The 12,491-nt window shown below is 47.8% G+C and overlaps 1 protein-coding gene across 2 annotated transcripts in view; it reads left to right on the plus strand.

The window, feature by feature from the left end:
• The window catches only part of unc5ca (unc-5 netrin receptor Ca), a 136,837-nt gene that overhangs the window by 104,966 nt on the left and 19,380 nt on the right, over positions 1 to 12,491 (plus strand). The window contains exons 5-8 of one of the 2 annotated variants that reach the window (XM_076270001.1): positions 305 to 485; positions 4,915 to 5,082; positions 5,908 to 6,072; positions 9,535 to 9,591. In XM_076270001.1, the coding sequence (XP_076126116.1) occupies positions 305 to 485; positions 4,915 to 5,082; positions 5,908 to 6,072; positions 9,535 to 9,591 (571 nt within the window). The remainder of the gene's footprint in view (positions 1 to 304; positions 486 to 4,914; positions 5,083 to 5,907; positions 6,073 to 9,534; positions 9,592 to 12,491) is intronic. The other variant, XM_076270002.1, reaches the window with a different exon arrangement.

Consider the following 12,491-nt stretch of genomic DNA (forward strand, 5'->3'; position numbering starts at 1 on the left):
ATCCCAGTTCGACTCATGTGACTATAATGATAAAAAAACAATAAAAAGGTCTGTGGAGGTCATAAATGTGTAGTAATGTGTAATGTGTGATTAAAGTTCCCCTGTAATATATAACCTTTCTGCATTGCTGAGAGAAGATGAAAAGAAAATAAATACATGTAGGAAGTCAACAATTTTGTAGAATATCGTCACAAAACCTCTTGGGGCTACTTGAAAAAGAGGAGCATATTTTATTACTTCAGTGTTCATGTAGTCATGATTGCATTAGTATTCCTCAATGTCATCTGCTCTCTCGTTTGCACAGGTTGAGTGGTTGAAGAATGAGGAGATCATTGATCCGGCGGATGACCGTAACTTCTACATCACCATCGACCACAACCTGATCATCAAGCAGGCTCGCCTGTCCGACACGGCCAACTACACCTGCGTGGCCAAGAACATCGTGGCCAAGAGGAGAAGCACCACCGCCACTGTCATCGTCTACGGTACGACCATCTTCCATGACCTTAAGGTCATACAGTCCGTCCATACATATGTCTGGTGGTTTGTGCTCTTGTAGCATCAAATCGATTTATCCATTCACTTTTTTTTTTTATCTGTTGCGATGCATGACGTTATAACTCATATAAAGCATGTCTTGATTGATTTTTCCGTGAGGAATCGATCATCTTCTGAGTGTGATGGTGTGAAGCATTGGCCCCAGTCCACATCACACAGACAATACAGAGAGCACCTCAGAGAGCAACTCAACATCGCTTCCAAAAAAATACTCTATTGAAAAAAAGGGGGAGAAAACATCAAGCAAGTCGAGTCCTTGTCCTCGTATCACAGCCCGTCCCCCTGCCAACAGCATCAGCCACAGGCAAGACTCCCATCTGGTCCACATAATTAACATTCGCTTTCAGCCAAGATTTCACCTGGCCATACCTCTCCCATTAAAAGCCATATGCACCGCTTGTGCTTCACGTGTTCACTCCATTAAAGCGGCGACGGCGAGTCCAAAAAAGCTTCTGCTCTTTCCCTCTGTGTCTCAGACAGCATTTTAGTGCCATTCTTATTTTTTACAGCAAGGGACAGATGAAAGAGAGAGAGAAACAGACAGACAGACAGGCAGACAGGGACAGAGAGAGAGAGAGAGAGAGAGAGAGAGAGAGAGAGAGAGAGAGAGAGAGAGAGAGAGAGATTGCTTTGGACACAGCCAGCACTAGAGTGCCATTCAGATGGAAGAGCTCCTGCTGAGACCGGTGATGGTATAAATTTTGAGTGAGACATGAGTTAAGTGGCGTGGCGGCAAACTTCAACACATTTCCCCCTCTTTTCTCAGAGACGCAGGCGTCAACACCTGCTCCTCTGCGCTGATGTACAATTATCCCCCAATAAGGGCCAGATCAGCGGGGAAGCCGCGATGCTGCCACGCGAAACACAGATGGTTTCCACATTCACTGCGGCGCGAGTAAATGACAATTCAAGCCCGGCGAGTTTTGCAAGTCAAACATCTTCACATGTGGTGGCTGTTCTTGAATCAGTCGTGGCATTTCAATGAAGGAAATCATTACTTTTAGAAGAAATAGACTGAAGTGAAAGCGGCAGGACATTGGAAATTGTTATATTTATTTCTTCTTAATTCATAAGTAGTCAGTTGCTGTCGGACATTGATGGAAAGTTCAGAGAAGGTACTTTTTTATGGAGGAGGGTGCAGGAAGTCCTTAGTCTGTTTGGACCTGTGCTATCCAAAAACTGAATCACAACTCGCACGCACAAACACACACACACACACACACACACACACAATCCCCTCTCTCTGGACCAATGTTCCATTCCTTGGCCATTTGTTCATCTCTCATCACCTTCAGCACTGCCGCTCTTCCACTGCAGCCATGCCTAAATGCAGCGGTGTGTCAACAACATCTCCCAGGAACGTTTTGGACACATCACAGACCATATCCTATAGGGAGCACAGTCTGGTTTAGGCACTGTAAGTGACTGACTTTCGAGGATGTGCACTTTTAATTGTGGCAGAGGTGGAGGTAGAAGATGAGGAGGAGGAGGAGGAGGAAGAGGAGAGATGTAAAATGGGTCACCTCAGCAGGCGTTCCTTGGGACTGTCACTGGAGCGGAACTGTTCTAATCGGAGACTTTCAAAAGGGAAGCGGGAAAAAAAAAAACCTGTGCCAATTCCAACATGCGCCCCCGCACACACACAGTTCATACCAGCTCTATCACCCTCAGCAGCACCTCCTCTTTCTCACACACACACACACACACACACAAACCACCCTCACATCCGTGCGACTAGCGGGAGGAGATGCAGGGTCTCTCTGCCTGGCTGCCTCACCTAGTGAGTGAGGCTAATCTCCACTTATTAGAGTCCCCCTTCAGACAAAGGCCAGATGCTTGTGTGTGTCAGTCAGGGTTAAATGGGTTGTGATCCCTTAGACATCAGGAAAGAGTGATAGAAGGGGAGAGAGAGAGAGAGAAAGAGAGAGAGAGAGAGAGAGAGAGAAAGAGAGAGAGAGAGAGAGGACAAGGAGGGTTGGAGAGAGAGAGACAGACAAAAAAAGTCACTCAAGTCGCACTCTCCACTTCAGCGCCCTTTTCCACTTCGCCACCCGCCATAGAGTTTGTGTAGATGGCGGGGGAGTGGAGGAAAAAAATGTCTGAAGATGGCAAAATGTTTTCATCACTCCGCCGAGTGGCTTTTGCAGAGGTTACAAAAACGGGAGAGAAAAAGGGCGGGCAAGGCACAGAGAGATAGAGGGATTTGAAGGATTAGGCCCTGGAGTTTTTTTGTGTTTCGGTATTTGGTGGCTCTTTTCTATCTCTCTCTCTCCCTCTTTCTCCCTCTCTCTCTCTCTCTCTCTCTCTCTCTCTCTATCTCGTACTCTCTTTTGAGTGGGTCACGCGTGCTGACCCCTTTCCCGGTGGGCCACCAATGCAATGCAATGCGAGGCACGCTGCTAGCTGCTGCTACTGCCGTGTGACTAGGCCGAGGAAATGGGATGGAATGAGAAGGGAGCGGAAGAGAAGAGAAGAGAAGAAAAGAGGAGGGGAGGAGGGGAGAAGCATGTGGCTCAACTGTTTGGCGGTGGCGGCGTGTGTATGCTAATGAGAGCCCGGAGCGCATAACTGGCGAAAAAAAAACAAATCTGGTGATTTTTGTCACTGCATGCCGAGCAGCAGAGTGACTCTAACTAGACTGGTGAGTGCGGTGCGGTGCGGTGCGATGCGATGCGAAGCCCATCCCAACCTGCCACCCCTCACCCCTACCCCACCCCCACCCCTACCCCTACCCTTCCTCCGTGCACCATGGAGCCAGTCATTATCGGCTTCGTCAGCGTGCCGGGCGTTCGGCGGAGAGGCACGCTTTGATGTGGGATCATCCTCTCTGACGCAAGCGCTGGAATCTGCCCTGTTCTTCTGGCTGCATTCTCGAACAGCCCCCTCCCTCCCTCCCTCTCTCCTCTTCCTCATCCTCTTCCTCCTCCTCAGCCGCCCCCACCCGCAACCCACCCACCCTGCTCCTCCACCACCACCACTCTTTCACTGAAATGGCACATGAAGAAAGCGGGAAGCCATTGAAGGAAAGCCCAAGTCTGTAACAATATGGAGAGTGGGGAGCTTCTTATGATTAATCCACTCCTTCAGAGGAAGTCCAGAAATATCAAGAGCTATCACGGGCTTCCCAGCTTTCGCTATGTGCAGGCCACACGCTGGCATTTAGTGAGGGTCAGCATTCTTGCGGAGGACAGAGGCATTTACATAAATATGGACACGGACAAAGACCACAGCAAACACTGACGTTCTGGGAAGAATGGACATAGAGGACAACAGAAGCAGCTCATATACAGATATGAATGACCATCAAAACAGGAATAGACACAAATGGAGGACATAAGATGTTAGACGTGGGACATATTACATGTAGACATATATAGGCCATACATAGATACCATACATACATAGAGTGCAGTATATAGACATTGCATATTGCGAATGATGGACATAAATGCTGACATAAGGTTGGTCTTGAGAAAATAAGTGATTGCAAGATCTGGCGCATACCTTTGAACTGAAAGCGTTGTGATCATTTAGGATTCCGGGCTCGTGTTGGGGGAGACTGACACGTCCGACTTGTGAAGTCATCTCCCGCGGGTCCCACACCACCTCCTGAGTTAAGTGGAATGGGAGCCCGGAGGAAGTTTCAGGTCTCACCTCTTAAAGAGACACAAATCAAGTCAAAAGTCAAGTCAAAAAGAAACATCTGCTACACACACTTGTTATGTGTGTGTGTGTGTGTGTGTGTGTGTGTGTGTGTGTGTGTGTGTGTGTGTGTGTGTGTGTGTGTGTGTATTGTCACATGTCGCATGTATAGCTGTGTCTGTGTATATTTATCTGCTTCTTGTGCAGTGTGTGTGTGTTTGAGCATGTGTGTGTGTGTGTCTGTGTATGCATGCCGGAAAGATGGATCGATCCCTAGTAAACTGACGATACTTGAGAAGGAAACTACTGTGGACAGTGCAGCTCCCTGTGCGGGGGACCCTGTACGGCTAATGGACAACGCACATGTGTGGAGGTAACCGTAGACGTCCGCTGGCAGGGTCCGGCGCACAGCAGCAGCAGGCAGCGGTGGCGGCCGCGAGGGAAGCAGGGAAATACCAGCGGATACAGCTGCTCTCACACACAGGCATTTTAACGGCCACTGCCCCGGCCATTTCCTCTCCCCCTCTCCCAGCATGTGCTCTGGGACAGTAACGCCACTCAACACCCCCCAAAATGGACACACCCCGCGCCATTGTCCAGACGGAGAGCTGGTTGAATGGAGACTAATGGCCTGATTATGCTTGAGATTAGTCACATTATGTATGTTTTTTTTTTTTTTTCTTTGTCTTTGTTTTCTTTGCCGGGCGTTTGTAGTGAACGGAGGATGGTCGACTTGGACCGAGTGGTCGGTGTGTAACAGCCGCTGTGGGCGGGGCTTCCAGAAGCGGACGCGGAGCTGCACCAATCCGGCGCCACTGAATGGCGGAGCTCCGTGTGATGGAGCGGCTATACAGAAGCTGCCCTGCACGTCTCTCTGCACAGGTATGGAGGATACACACAAAGACACACACACACACACAGACATGCGCACACACACACACACACACACACACACATACTGTAGACATGCACACACATACACACACACACACACACACATATGCACACATGAGCCAAGCAAAACAGTATTGAGAATGTCCAATAGAGTGTGTTTGAATGTGAAAGAGGAGAGGTGATATCCATGAATAGGGTGATCCCCTTGAATGGATACAATTATAGAGCTATAAAACTACAGTGCTTCATCGCCTCATTATGGCCTATTAGGCTGAGTGAAATAGACCTGCATTTTAAAGCAGACAGCAGCGTACAGCCACACTGACCTCCTCTCCAGACTAAGGCAGACAACAGACAAACCACAATAATGAACACTGGGGGGAGAAGAAAGGGCTGCTGCAGAGAGGTCAAGCAAGCTAGGTGAGCAGAGCAGAGGAGAGGAGAGGAGAAGACATGATGGAAATAAAAACATTGGAAAAGGAGGACGAGAGGAGTAGAAAGGCAGGGACAGTTTGGAGCTGAATTTGAGATGGAGCTGGACGAGACGAGACGAGAGGAGAGGAGAGGGGAAGGGCCGAGCTCAACGGCACTGAGTCAGAGATAAGGGGACAAGCTGGCTGCCCACCAGACTCTGTGTCTGTCCCCATTTCTGTGTGCGTCAGCCTAATGGTGTCCATCCCTCTCTCTCTCTCTCTCTCTCTCTCTCTCTCTCTCTCTGTCTCTCTCTCTCACTGCCTCTCCTCTCTCTCTCTGGCTGTCTATTTCTCTCTCTGTCTCCTCTCTCTCTCTCTGTCTGTGTCCCTCTCTCCGCAGTGGACGGGGAGTGGACGGAGTGGAGCAAGTGGTCGACGTGCGGCACCGAGTGCACCCACTGGCGCCGGCGCGAGTGCAACAACCCAGCGCCCAAGAACGGGGGCAAGGACTGCGAGGGCATGGTCCTGCAGTCGCAGAACTGCACAGATGGGCTTTGCATGCAGAGTGAGTACCTCCACACCTCCACAACACCACCCCCCACCACCACCCCCTCCTGCTCCTCTTCCTCTTCCCCTACGCGAGCAGCTCGGCAGGATGGAGGTGACCCGCAGGGCTCGGGTCGGGGGGGCTGGCGCATTCACACACACAGCACTGCATCCTCATGCAACTGATGCCAACAGCACTTCATCATGTGGTGCACATGAAGGCACTCACGTCATCTAGGTGCCCAGGTTTGCCTGAACCAAAGAAGGCTCATACAGCCTATAGCTTATATAGAACTCTGGCTATAATGTGTGTGTGTGTATGTATATATATATATATATATATATATATATATATATACTGTAATACTAATAAATGTTATTAATAGTAAGCTGTACTGTGATAGTATGAGATCAACTTTACCTTTTAAGGAGAGCACAAACATTATTCTCTCGCTAAGAAATGGAAACCTCTTTACCAATGTTACCATTGAATCTACCTCATAAAACGAGTCGATGTGGTCATAATGTGTGTGTGTTTGTGTTGATTGTATGAGGGTTTATGGTGTGTGTGTGAGGGGGTGCATATGTGGTTTGTGTGCATGGGCGTGTGTGTGTGTGTGTGTGTGTGTGTGTGTGTGTGTGTGTGTGTGTGTGTGCACAGCGGTGGCTATTGAGCAGCTGCTGCTGTATGCTGAGTTGCACACAGAGGTGGCGCTGACCGTGCTGCGGCGCGGGCAGCAAACAAGGTGCTGCCAACCACAGGACACAAGCGCAGACTCCAGAAAAGCGCTAATGACCCCGCGCCATGACTTACCAACACCAATTACCTGAGCCATATGCCCCACATCCAGGAGTTTCATATAAAAGATAATGATAAATGATTACCATACACACGCCAGTGTAATTACCCGGGCTCCCAGATTATTGTGATTTTTGACCCAATAAAGTGTAATCTTCCAACCAGTGGGAAATAGGCCTCTGAGCTGCAGTAATGGAAGCCTCATAAAGGCCAATTATACAGTACAGTAACTGAGACATATATGTTTTCTCTGTGTTATTTTATCTGTCTGTTTAGTTGCAAGCATTAGGAGGACATTTTGGACAAAAATAATGTCATTGAATGCTTCTGTTTGAATGCAAGATATAGTAACCATAGTAACCAGCCCCCACACCCCACCCCCCGTGCCCTCCCCACCAAGTAACGTTCAATTCCTCTACGTTCTCAAGTCTGAGACATTTACAGAGACGGATAGCAGATGTTCGATGTACGATATATCACTCTGCATGTAAGTGCTCAGGACTGGTGTACCAATTACTACAACAGACAAAAATGAAAGGAAAAACATGCCCCGCCATAAAAGCATGCATTTGTATTGGCAGCACTATTGATTCTTTAAGAGGCCAACCGTGCGTGAGGATCTATATGAGGGGGTCAGAGGATCTGTCGGCCCATATTTCTTGCTCAGTCATCGCTCGCCTTCAAGAATCAGGGTTGTGATCCCCCCCCCCCCCTAGAACCATAGGAAAAAAACACCAGTTCCTTGAACGAGATCCATTCCAGTCCATGATCTTGTTAAAAAAAAGCCAGTTTCTCTCGGTTTCAGAAATCTATAGCTGAAGCATTAGCTAACCTCCCACCCCCCAAGTGGAACATCACCACCACCCCTTCTCTACTATGTAGATGGATAGCTAGTTTAGCAGGAATATAAAAGCCATAATGATATAGATTTAGGCTCATTTCCCCTGATTGATTTTTGGGAGTTAAAAGGCTGAGGCCTATGTTTTTTTGTCTGTGCTAATGTTCTGGGTACATTTAGGAGAAATCCATGTGCCCTTCAGTGCTCTTGCAGTCACAGAAATGATTATGAATCTAAAATGTAGGCATTCACAATTGCTCCTTATTGATATGCCCACATATACACACAGAGAGAAAAAGCACCATTACCATTAAGGAATGAAACAATGTGAACACAAAATGAGCTGTAGATTGTGCTTTGGTAATATTTTATGGTCCTCCTCGTGTGGTTTCTTTGTGTTGTGTGTCTATTTCTTTTTGGTTTTGTTGCCCCCCCCCCCCCCCGAAGGCAGGTCTTTGCTTTCCTTTCTTTTCCTCAGCGAAGTTTTTCCATTAAAAACCTAAGCAGCTGAAATCCATTTGACCTCAGTCTCCTCCATCTGAAGTATCCCCCCCCCCCCCACCCCATTTCGTTTTTTTCCCCCTTGTTTTTTTTTCCATATAGATGGCCTTTGAGTGCTTTTGTAACTCCATTTTCGGAGACTGATGACATCTCTCCCGATGCCATATATCGTGGCCCCGTGGAACGAACTTGCACAGGCCGGGGTCACTCCAGAAAAAGAAACATCTTGTATTTATTAACTCTTCGCACGCCTCCATCAACTACATCTCGATTCATCACTCCTGCCTTTTTGGAAAAGGAGAAGAGAGGGGGGGGAAAGTTTCCCGCTCTTTTGATCTGTCTGCGAAATGAATAAAATAAAATCACTTTGAGTAACGAAGCGACGCGCAAAAAATGAATGATCATTATTATCTCAAGAGTTGCCATCTGCAGGGAGAATGAGCAATCGCTATTTAAAGGAGCCCCCCACTCCCGAGTGTAGCACATTAACACAGGAGATGAGAGTGACTTGCACAGCTTCCTGTGGTTGGAGGTGATGGTTAAATGAGCCACTTTTGGTTTGCTGTGAAAGCCTCCCTGCTGCCACACCAGGAATACTGCACCCGTATACTTATCTTATCTAAGAATGTATTAGGGTGGTGGGACAGAGAGCGCTGATGTCAGTGGCGTAATGTTATCCTCTGTGACAAGGCACACTTTTCTTCTTCCTAGTGTTCTCTCTTCCTCTCTCTCTCTCTCTACCTGTCTCTAATCCTCTCTTAGTCTGTCCTTTTCTCTGTTGTTTTCTCTCTCCCCCCTCTCCCTCTCACTGTCTCTTCGTCTTTCTGCATGGACGTGTGTGTCTGTGTGCCCCTTGTTTTAATTTCCTGGGTTTGCCCTTTTGCCTCTCATGCATTTTGTCTGCCTTGTTAACTGTAATATCCTTCCACTGAGTCATTGACTACTGGTGTACATGTCTTCCAGTCTTTGCGCTGGTGCAGGTTCAATTATAGACTGCAAATACACACTGAGCTCACCAGTGTGTCTGGTGTCTGTCTGGAAAAAAAAACTATCTTTGGTCTTGCTAGACAATAAAGAAGTAAATGCCAAACACTTTATGTAAGAAAAATCCACATTTGAATGTAGTTGCACATCATGCTCACTCACAAGTAACACAATGCCAGACAAAAGTAATTATGCTGAAGTTGAAGTTGTATGAACAAGACGTTACAGGATGACCTCATTGTCATTTTATGTTTGTATGTTTGTGATTCAACTCATTTCAGTTTTGTCTGTTTGGACGTGTCTCATGTCATCATCCCTCCCCTCCCCTCATCCACCCTCCCCCATGTCTCTCCCCAAAGGTTCGTTGTATCAGCTGTCCACTGAGCCTAAAGCCAAGAATGATTTTGGAGTGTCATGTGAGTTTTTGTATTCTTTTTATTTATTTTTTTGTTCCTCTCCATTCCTTCACCCAATTTGCTTGTCTTTGTGTTTCCATCTCTCCGTCCTGCAATCTATTGCTTCTGTGTATCTGATCTTCTCTTTCTCTCCCTCTTTCTCTCTCTCTCTCTCTCTCTCTCTCTCTCTCTCTCTCTCGCTGGCTTCTACGCCTTTCCCATTGTGCTCTAACAAAAGCTGAGCTTGGCAGACTCGCAGCAAGGCTATGAAAATGTCACCCAATTAGGCTCTGTGATATCACCTCTGGCTTTGGAAAATAAAATGAGTGCGAAATAATGGCCGAGTTCAAAAGCGCCTGGGCAAAGGTGGTCCTGCAGGAGAGTACTGCCTAGCGTCCAGTTTCAATGGCATGCAAATGGAGTCGTGGCTTTCTTACTCTGCCGCATGTGTAATACACATGTGGCGGCGCTCTCGCCTTTGTACAGTGCCAGCTCTCCCATGCAATGCAGTGTTCCTTAATGGCTTATTGCTCAAGTCGCTGCCACTCTGCCACTCTTTCAAGACAGCCGTTGACAAGCCCAGTCATAACAGTGGAGATTCAAAGGCTGAGTGCAATTATTTTGGGCAGTGTGACGTTTCTTTCTACTATTCCTTTCTTCCTTTCTTTTTTTTTTTACTGGAAAGCAACAAGGAGTTATCGCGCCGTGCTATGAGTCGGCCCTGATATTTATTCAGACGAAATAATCCTTTAGTTTTCATTGTGTTTCATGCAAGTCTCCCTTTTTTCCATGCCGAATTTCATTTTGTACTCAAAGGAGCATATTAATCTTTGTGATACGTTTTAATGGAGCCGTTTAGTATCGTGGCACTTTTATCATCAAAGAATGCGTGTAAGATGGCGCGTCTCGGGGGGATATCTGCTAAATGACTGCAGGGAATCGAGGATAGGGAAAGGGAAAGGGGTGGGGGAGGAGGAGGATGGGGATGGTGATGGGGGGGGGGACGGACGCTCTTAAATTATATTGCGACTCTTTCATCCGCTCCCTTTTTCACTTCACTTGTCTTCCTCTGCACGGCTTTGTATGGAGAATGATTAGAGGAAGGGTGTGGCCCGTGATGACGTGAGACCCCTAGCAGCCCGGTCCACTCAGCAGGTTAAAGGTAAACTATGCAGTATTGGCAATTTCCTTACTGTTTTCTCGGTTTTTGCTTCTTTTTCGCTGGCTCTGTCATGATGAATGTCTGAGAAACTCCATCGCTACCTTTTTCTAGCCGGTGCCTGGCGTGTATGTGTATTTGAATGCAGTAAAGCAATTTGTTACACTCGTTATACTTCCTGACACTGAGGCCGTCGGCCCGCCGGCCCACAGTTGCAAGGGTGGTTTTCCCACTCACAGGCGCTAGGGGGAAGCGAGACGGCCACCATTCAACCCGGAAAAAGTCATATAACCATTCCAATGACTCTGAAGCTGTTAAATGAAGGTAAATTAAGCTAAAAAACTTGCATATTAAGCTAAAAAACCTGCATAGTGTACCTTTAACTCATCGAACGAGACATGACGGGATGAGACGCTATGGCCCACACTCTTTCACCAAGGTGATACTGGTCACTCATCGGTCACGTTTGCCATTTCCCCAATTATATGCACACACTTTCCCCCACCCTTCCCTAGTTTTATCACCTCAGTTGTTTGTATTTGGAGGAGTTGTCCATAACCTTGGATGGAGGTGTTTTGGGGCATCACGAGGTGGGTCATTTGGAGTGCAAAGGATTTAAGCGTGCCAGTGCAGCTCACAGGTGCTCCAACAGCTGATGCCATGTTAAATTGAAAAGCATTGTGGTGTGTATTTTTAGAAAGGAGTTCAGCGCTGGAAAGACACACTACATTAAGTATCCGATTTAACGCCCTCCCGCCGACATAATGCCAAGCGCTACTGAGAATCGAACAGACTCTTCTCAGTTGTGTGAGTGTGGCATGAAGCGCCAGCTTGACTTGAGCACGCTTGCTCCCCCTTTCTTTATGCCCACCTGCTGTGCGCATCCTCCACGTAGGAGGCTGTTCAGATGCTGATCAGGGCAGAGACCAAGAGACCCTTTAACCCCTCTCCCCGATCCGTCCCGCAGAGAGAGGAAGAGAGAGAGAGAGAGAGAGAGAGAGAGAGAGATAGAGAGAGAGAGAAAACTCGTTCTCTGATCGATAGTTCCAGGTCGGGAGCTATCCAGAGCGTTTCTCTTCCTGAGTCTGTGGCTCGAGGGCCAGACAGGTCGCCAGGTAATCAAACCTCATTAGCTTCAAGTCCTCGGGACCCGGCGGCCATGGGGGCCAATCTGCATAGCGTCTTGGTGGCTTAATTAGAACAGCGACCGATCAATGGGATCAATCAGGGCCTCCTGACTCCCCCATGACAGCATTTCCTCCCCGCATACAGAAAGGCCTGACCTTTACACACACACACACACACACACACACAAACACACACACAAACACACACATACACACACACACACACACACACACACACATACACAAACACTCCTCCATCTACCTGTCTCATTACAGCACACACACCCAAGTAGCCATGCGATAATTTGACTGATCGCCATTTTGACCAGTAGTTGTTTTTTGCTTTGTTCTGTTTTTCGACCGTTGACTGACCGACAACACCTCCTGGTGCATTAGCCATTTCCCATCTTTGATTAAACACCAGAGTGACACCATTATGTGGCCAAATCAATAAGGGAACGGCGAGAGTGATTTGTCCCTAAAAAATGGGCCCAGACACTCACAGCTCCCAGAGGTCAGGGCGTCTCTGGTGGAGGGCAGAGATTGCATTAGTGGGGAAGATGAATGTCCGCCGCCACGCCAGCTAACTATGTAAGATGCATGGCCACTGACTCTGACACAGATCGGTGGCTCTG

Source organism: Alosa pseudoharengus, unplaced genomic scaffold (genome assembly GCF_046254945.1).
Source record: "Alosa pseudoharengus isolate Yale_2024_CS ecotype anadromous, Long Island Sound unplaced genomic scaffold, YU_APseudo_1.1 YU_APseudo_1.1_scf_6, whole genome shotgun sequence".
Taxonomy (NCBI): Eukaryota; Metazoa; Chordata; class Actinopteri; order Clupeiformes; family Clupeidae; genus Alosa; species Alosa pseudoharengus.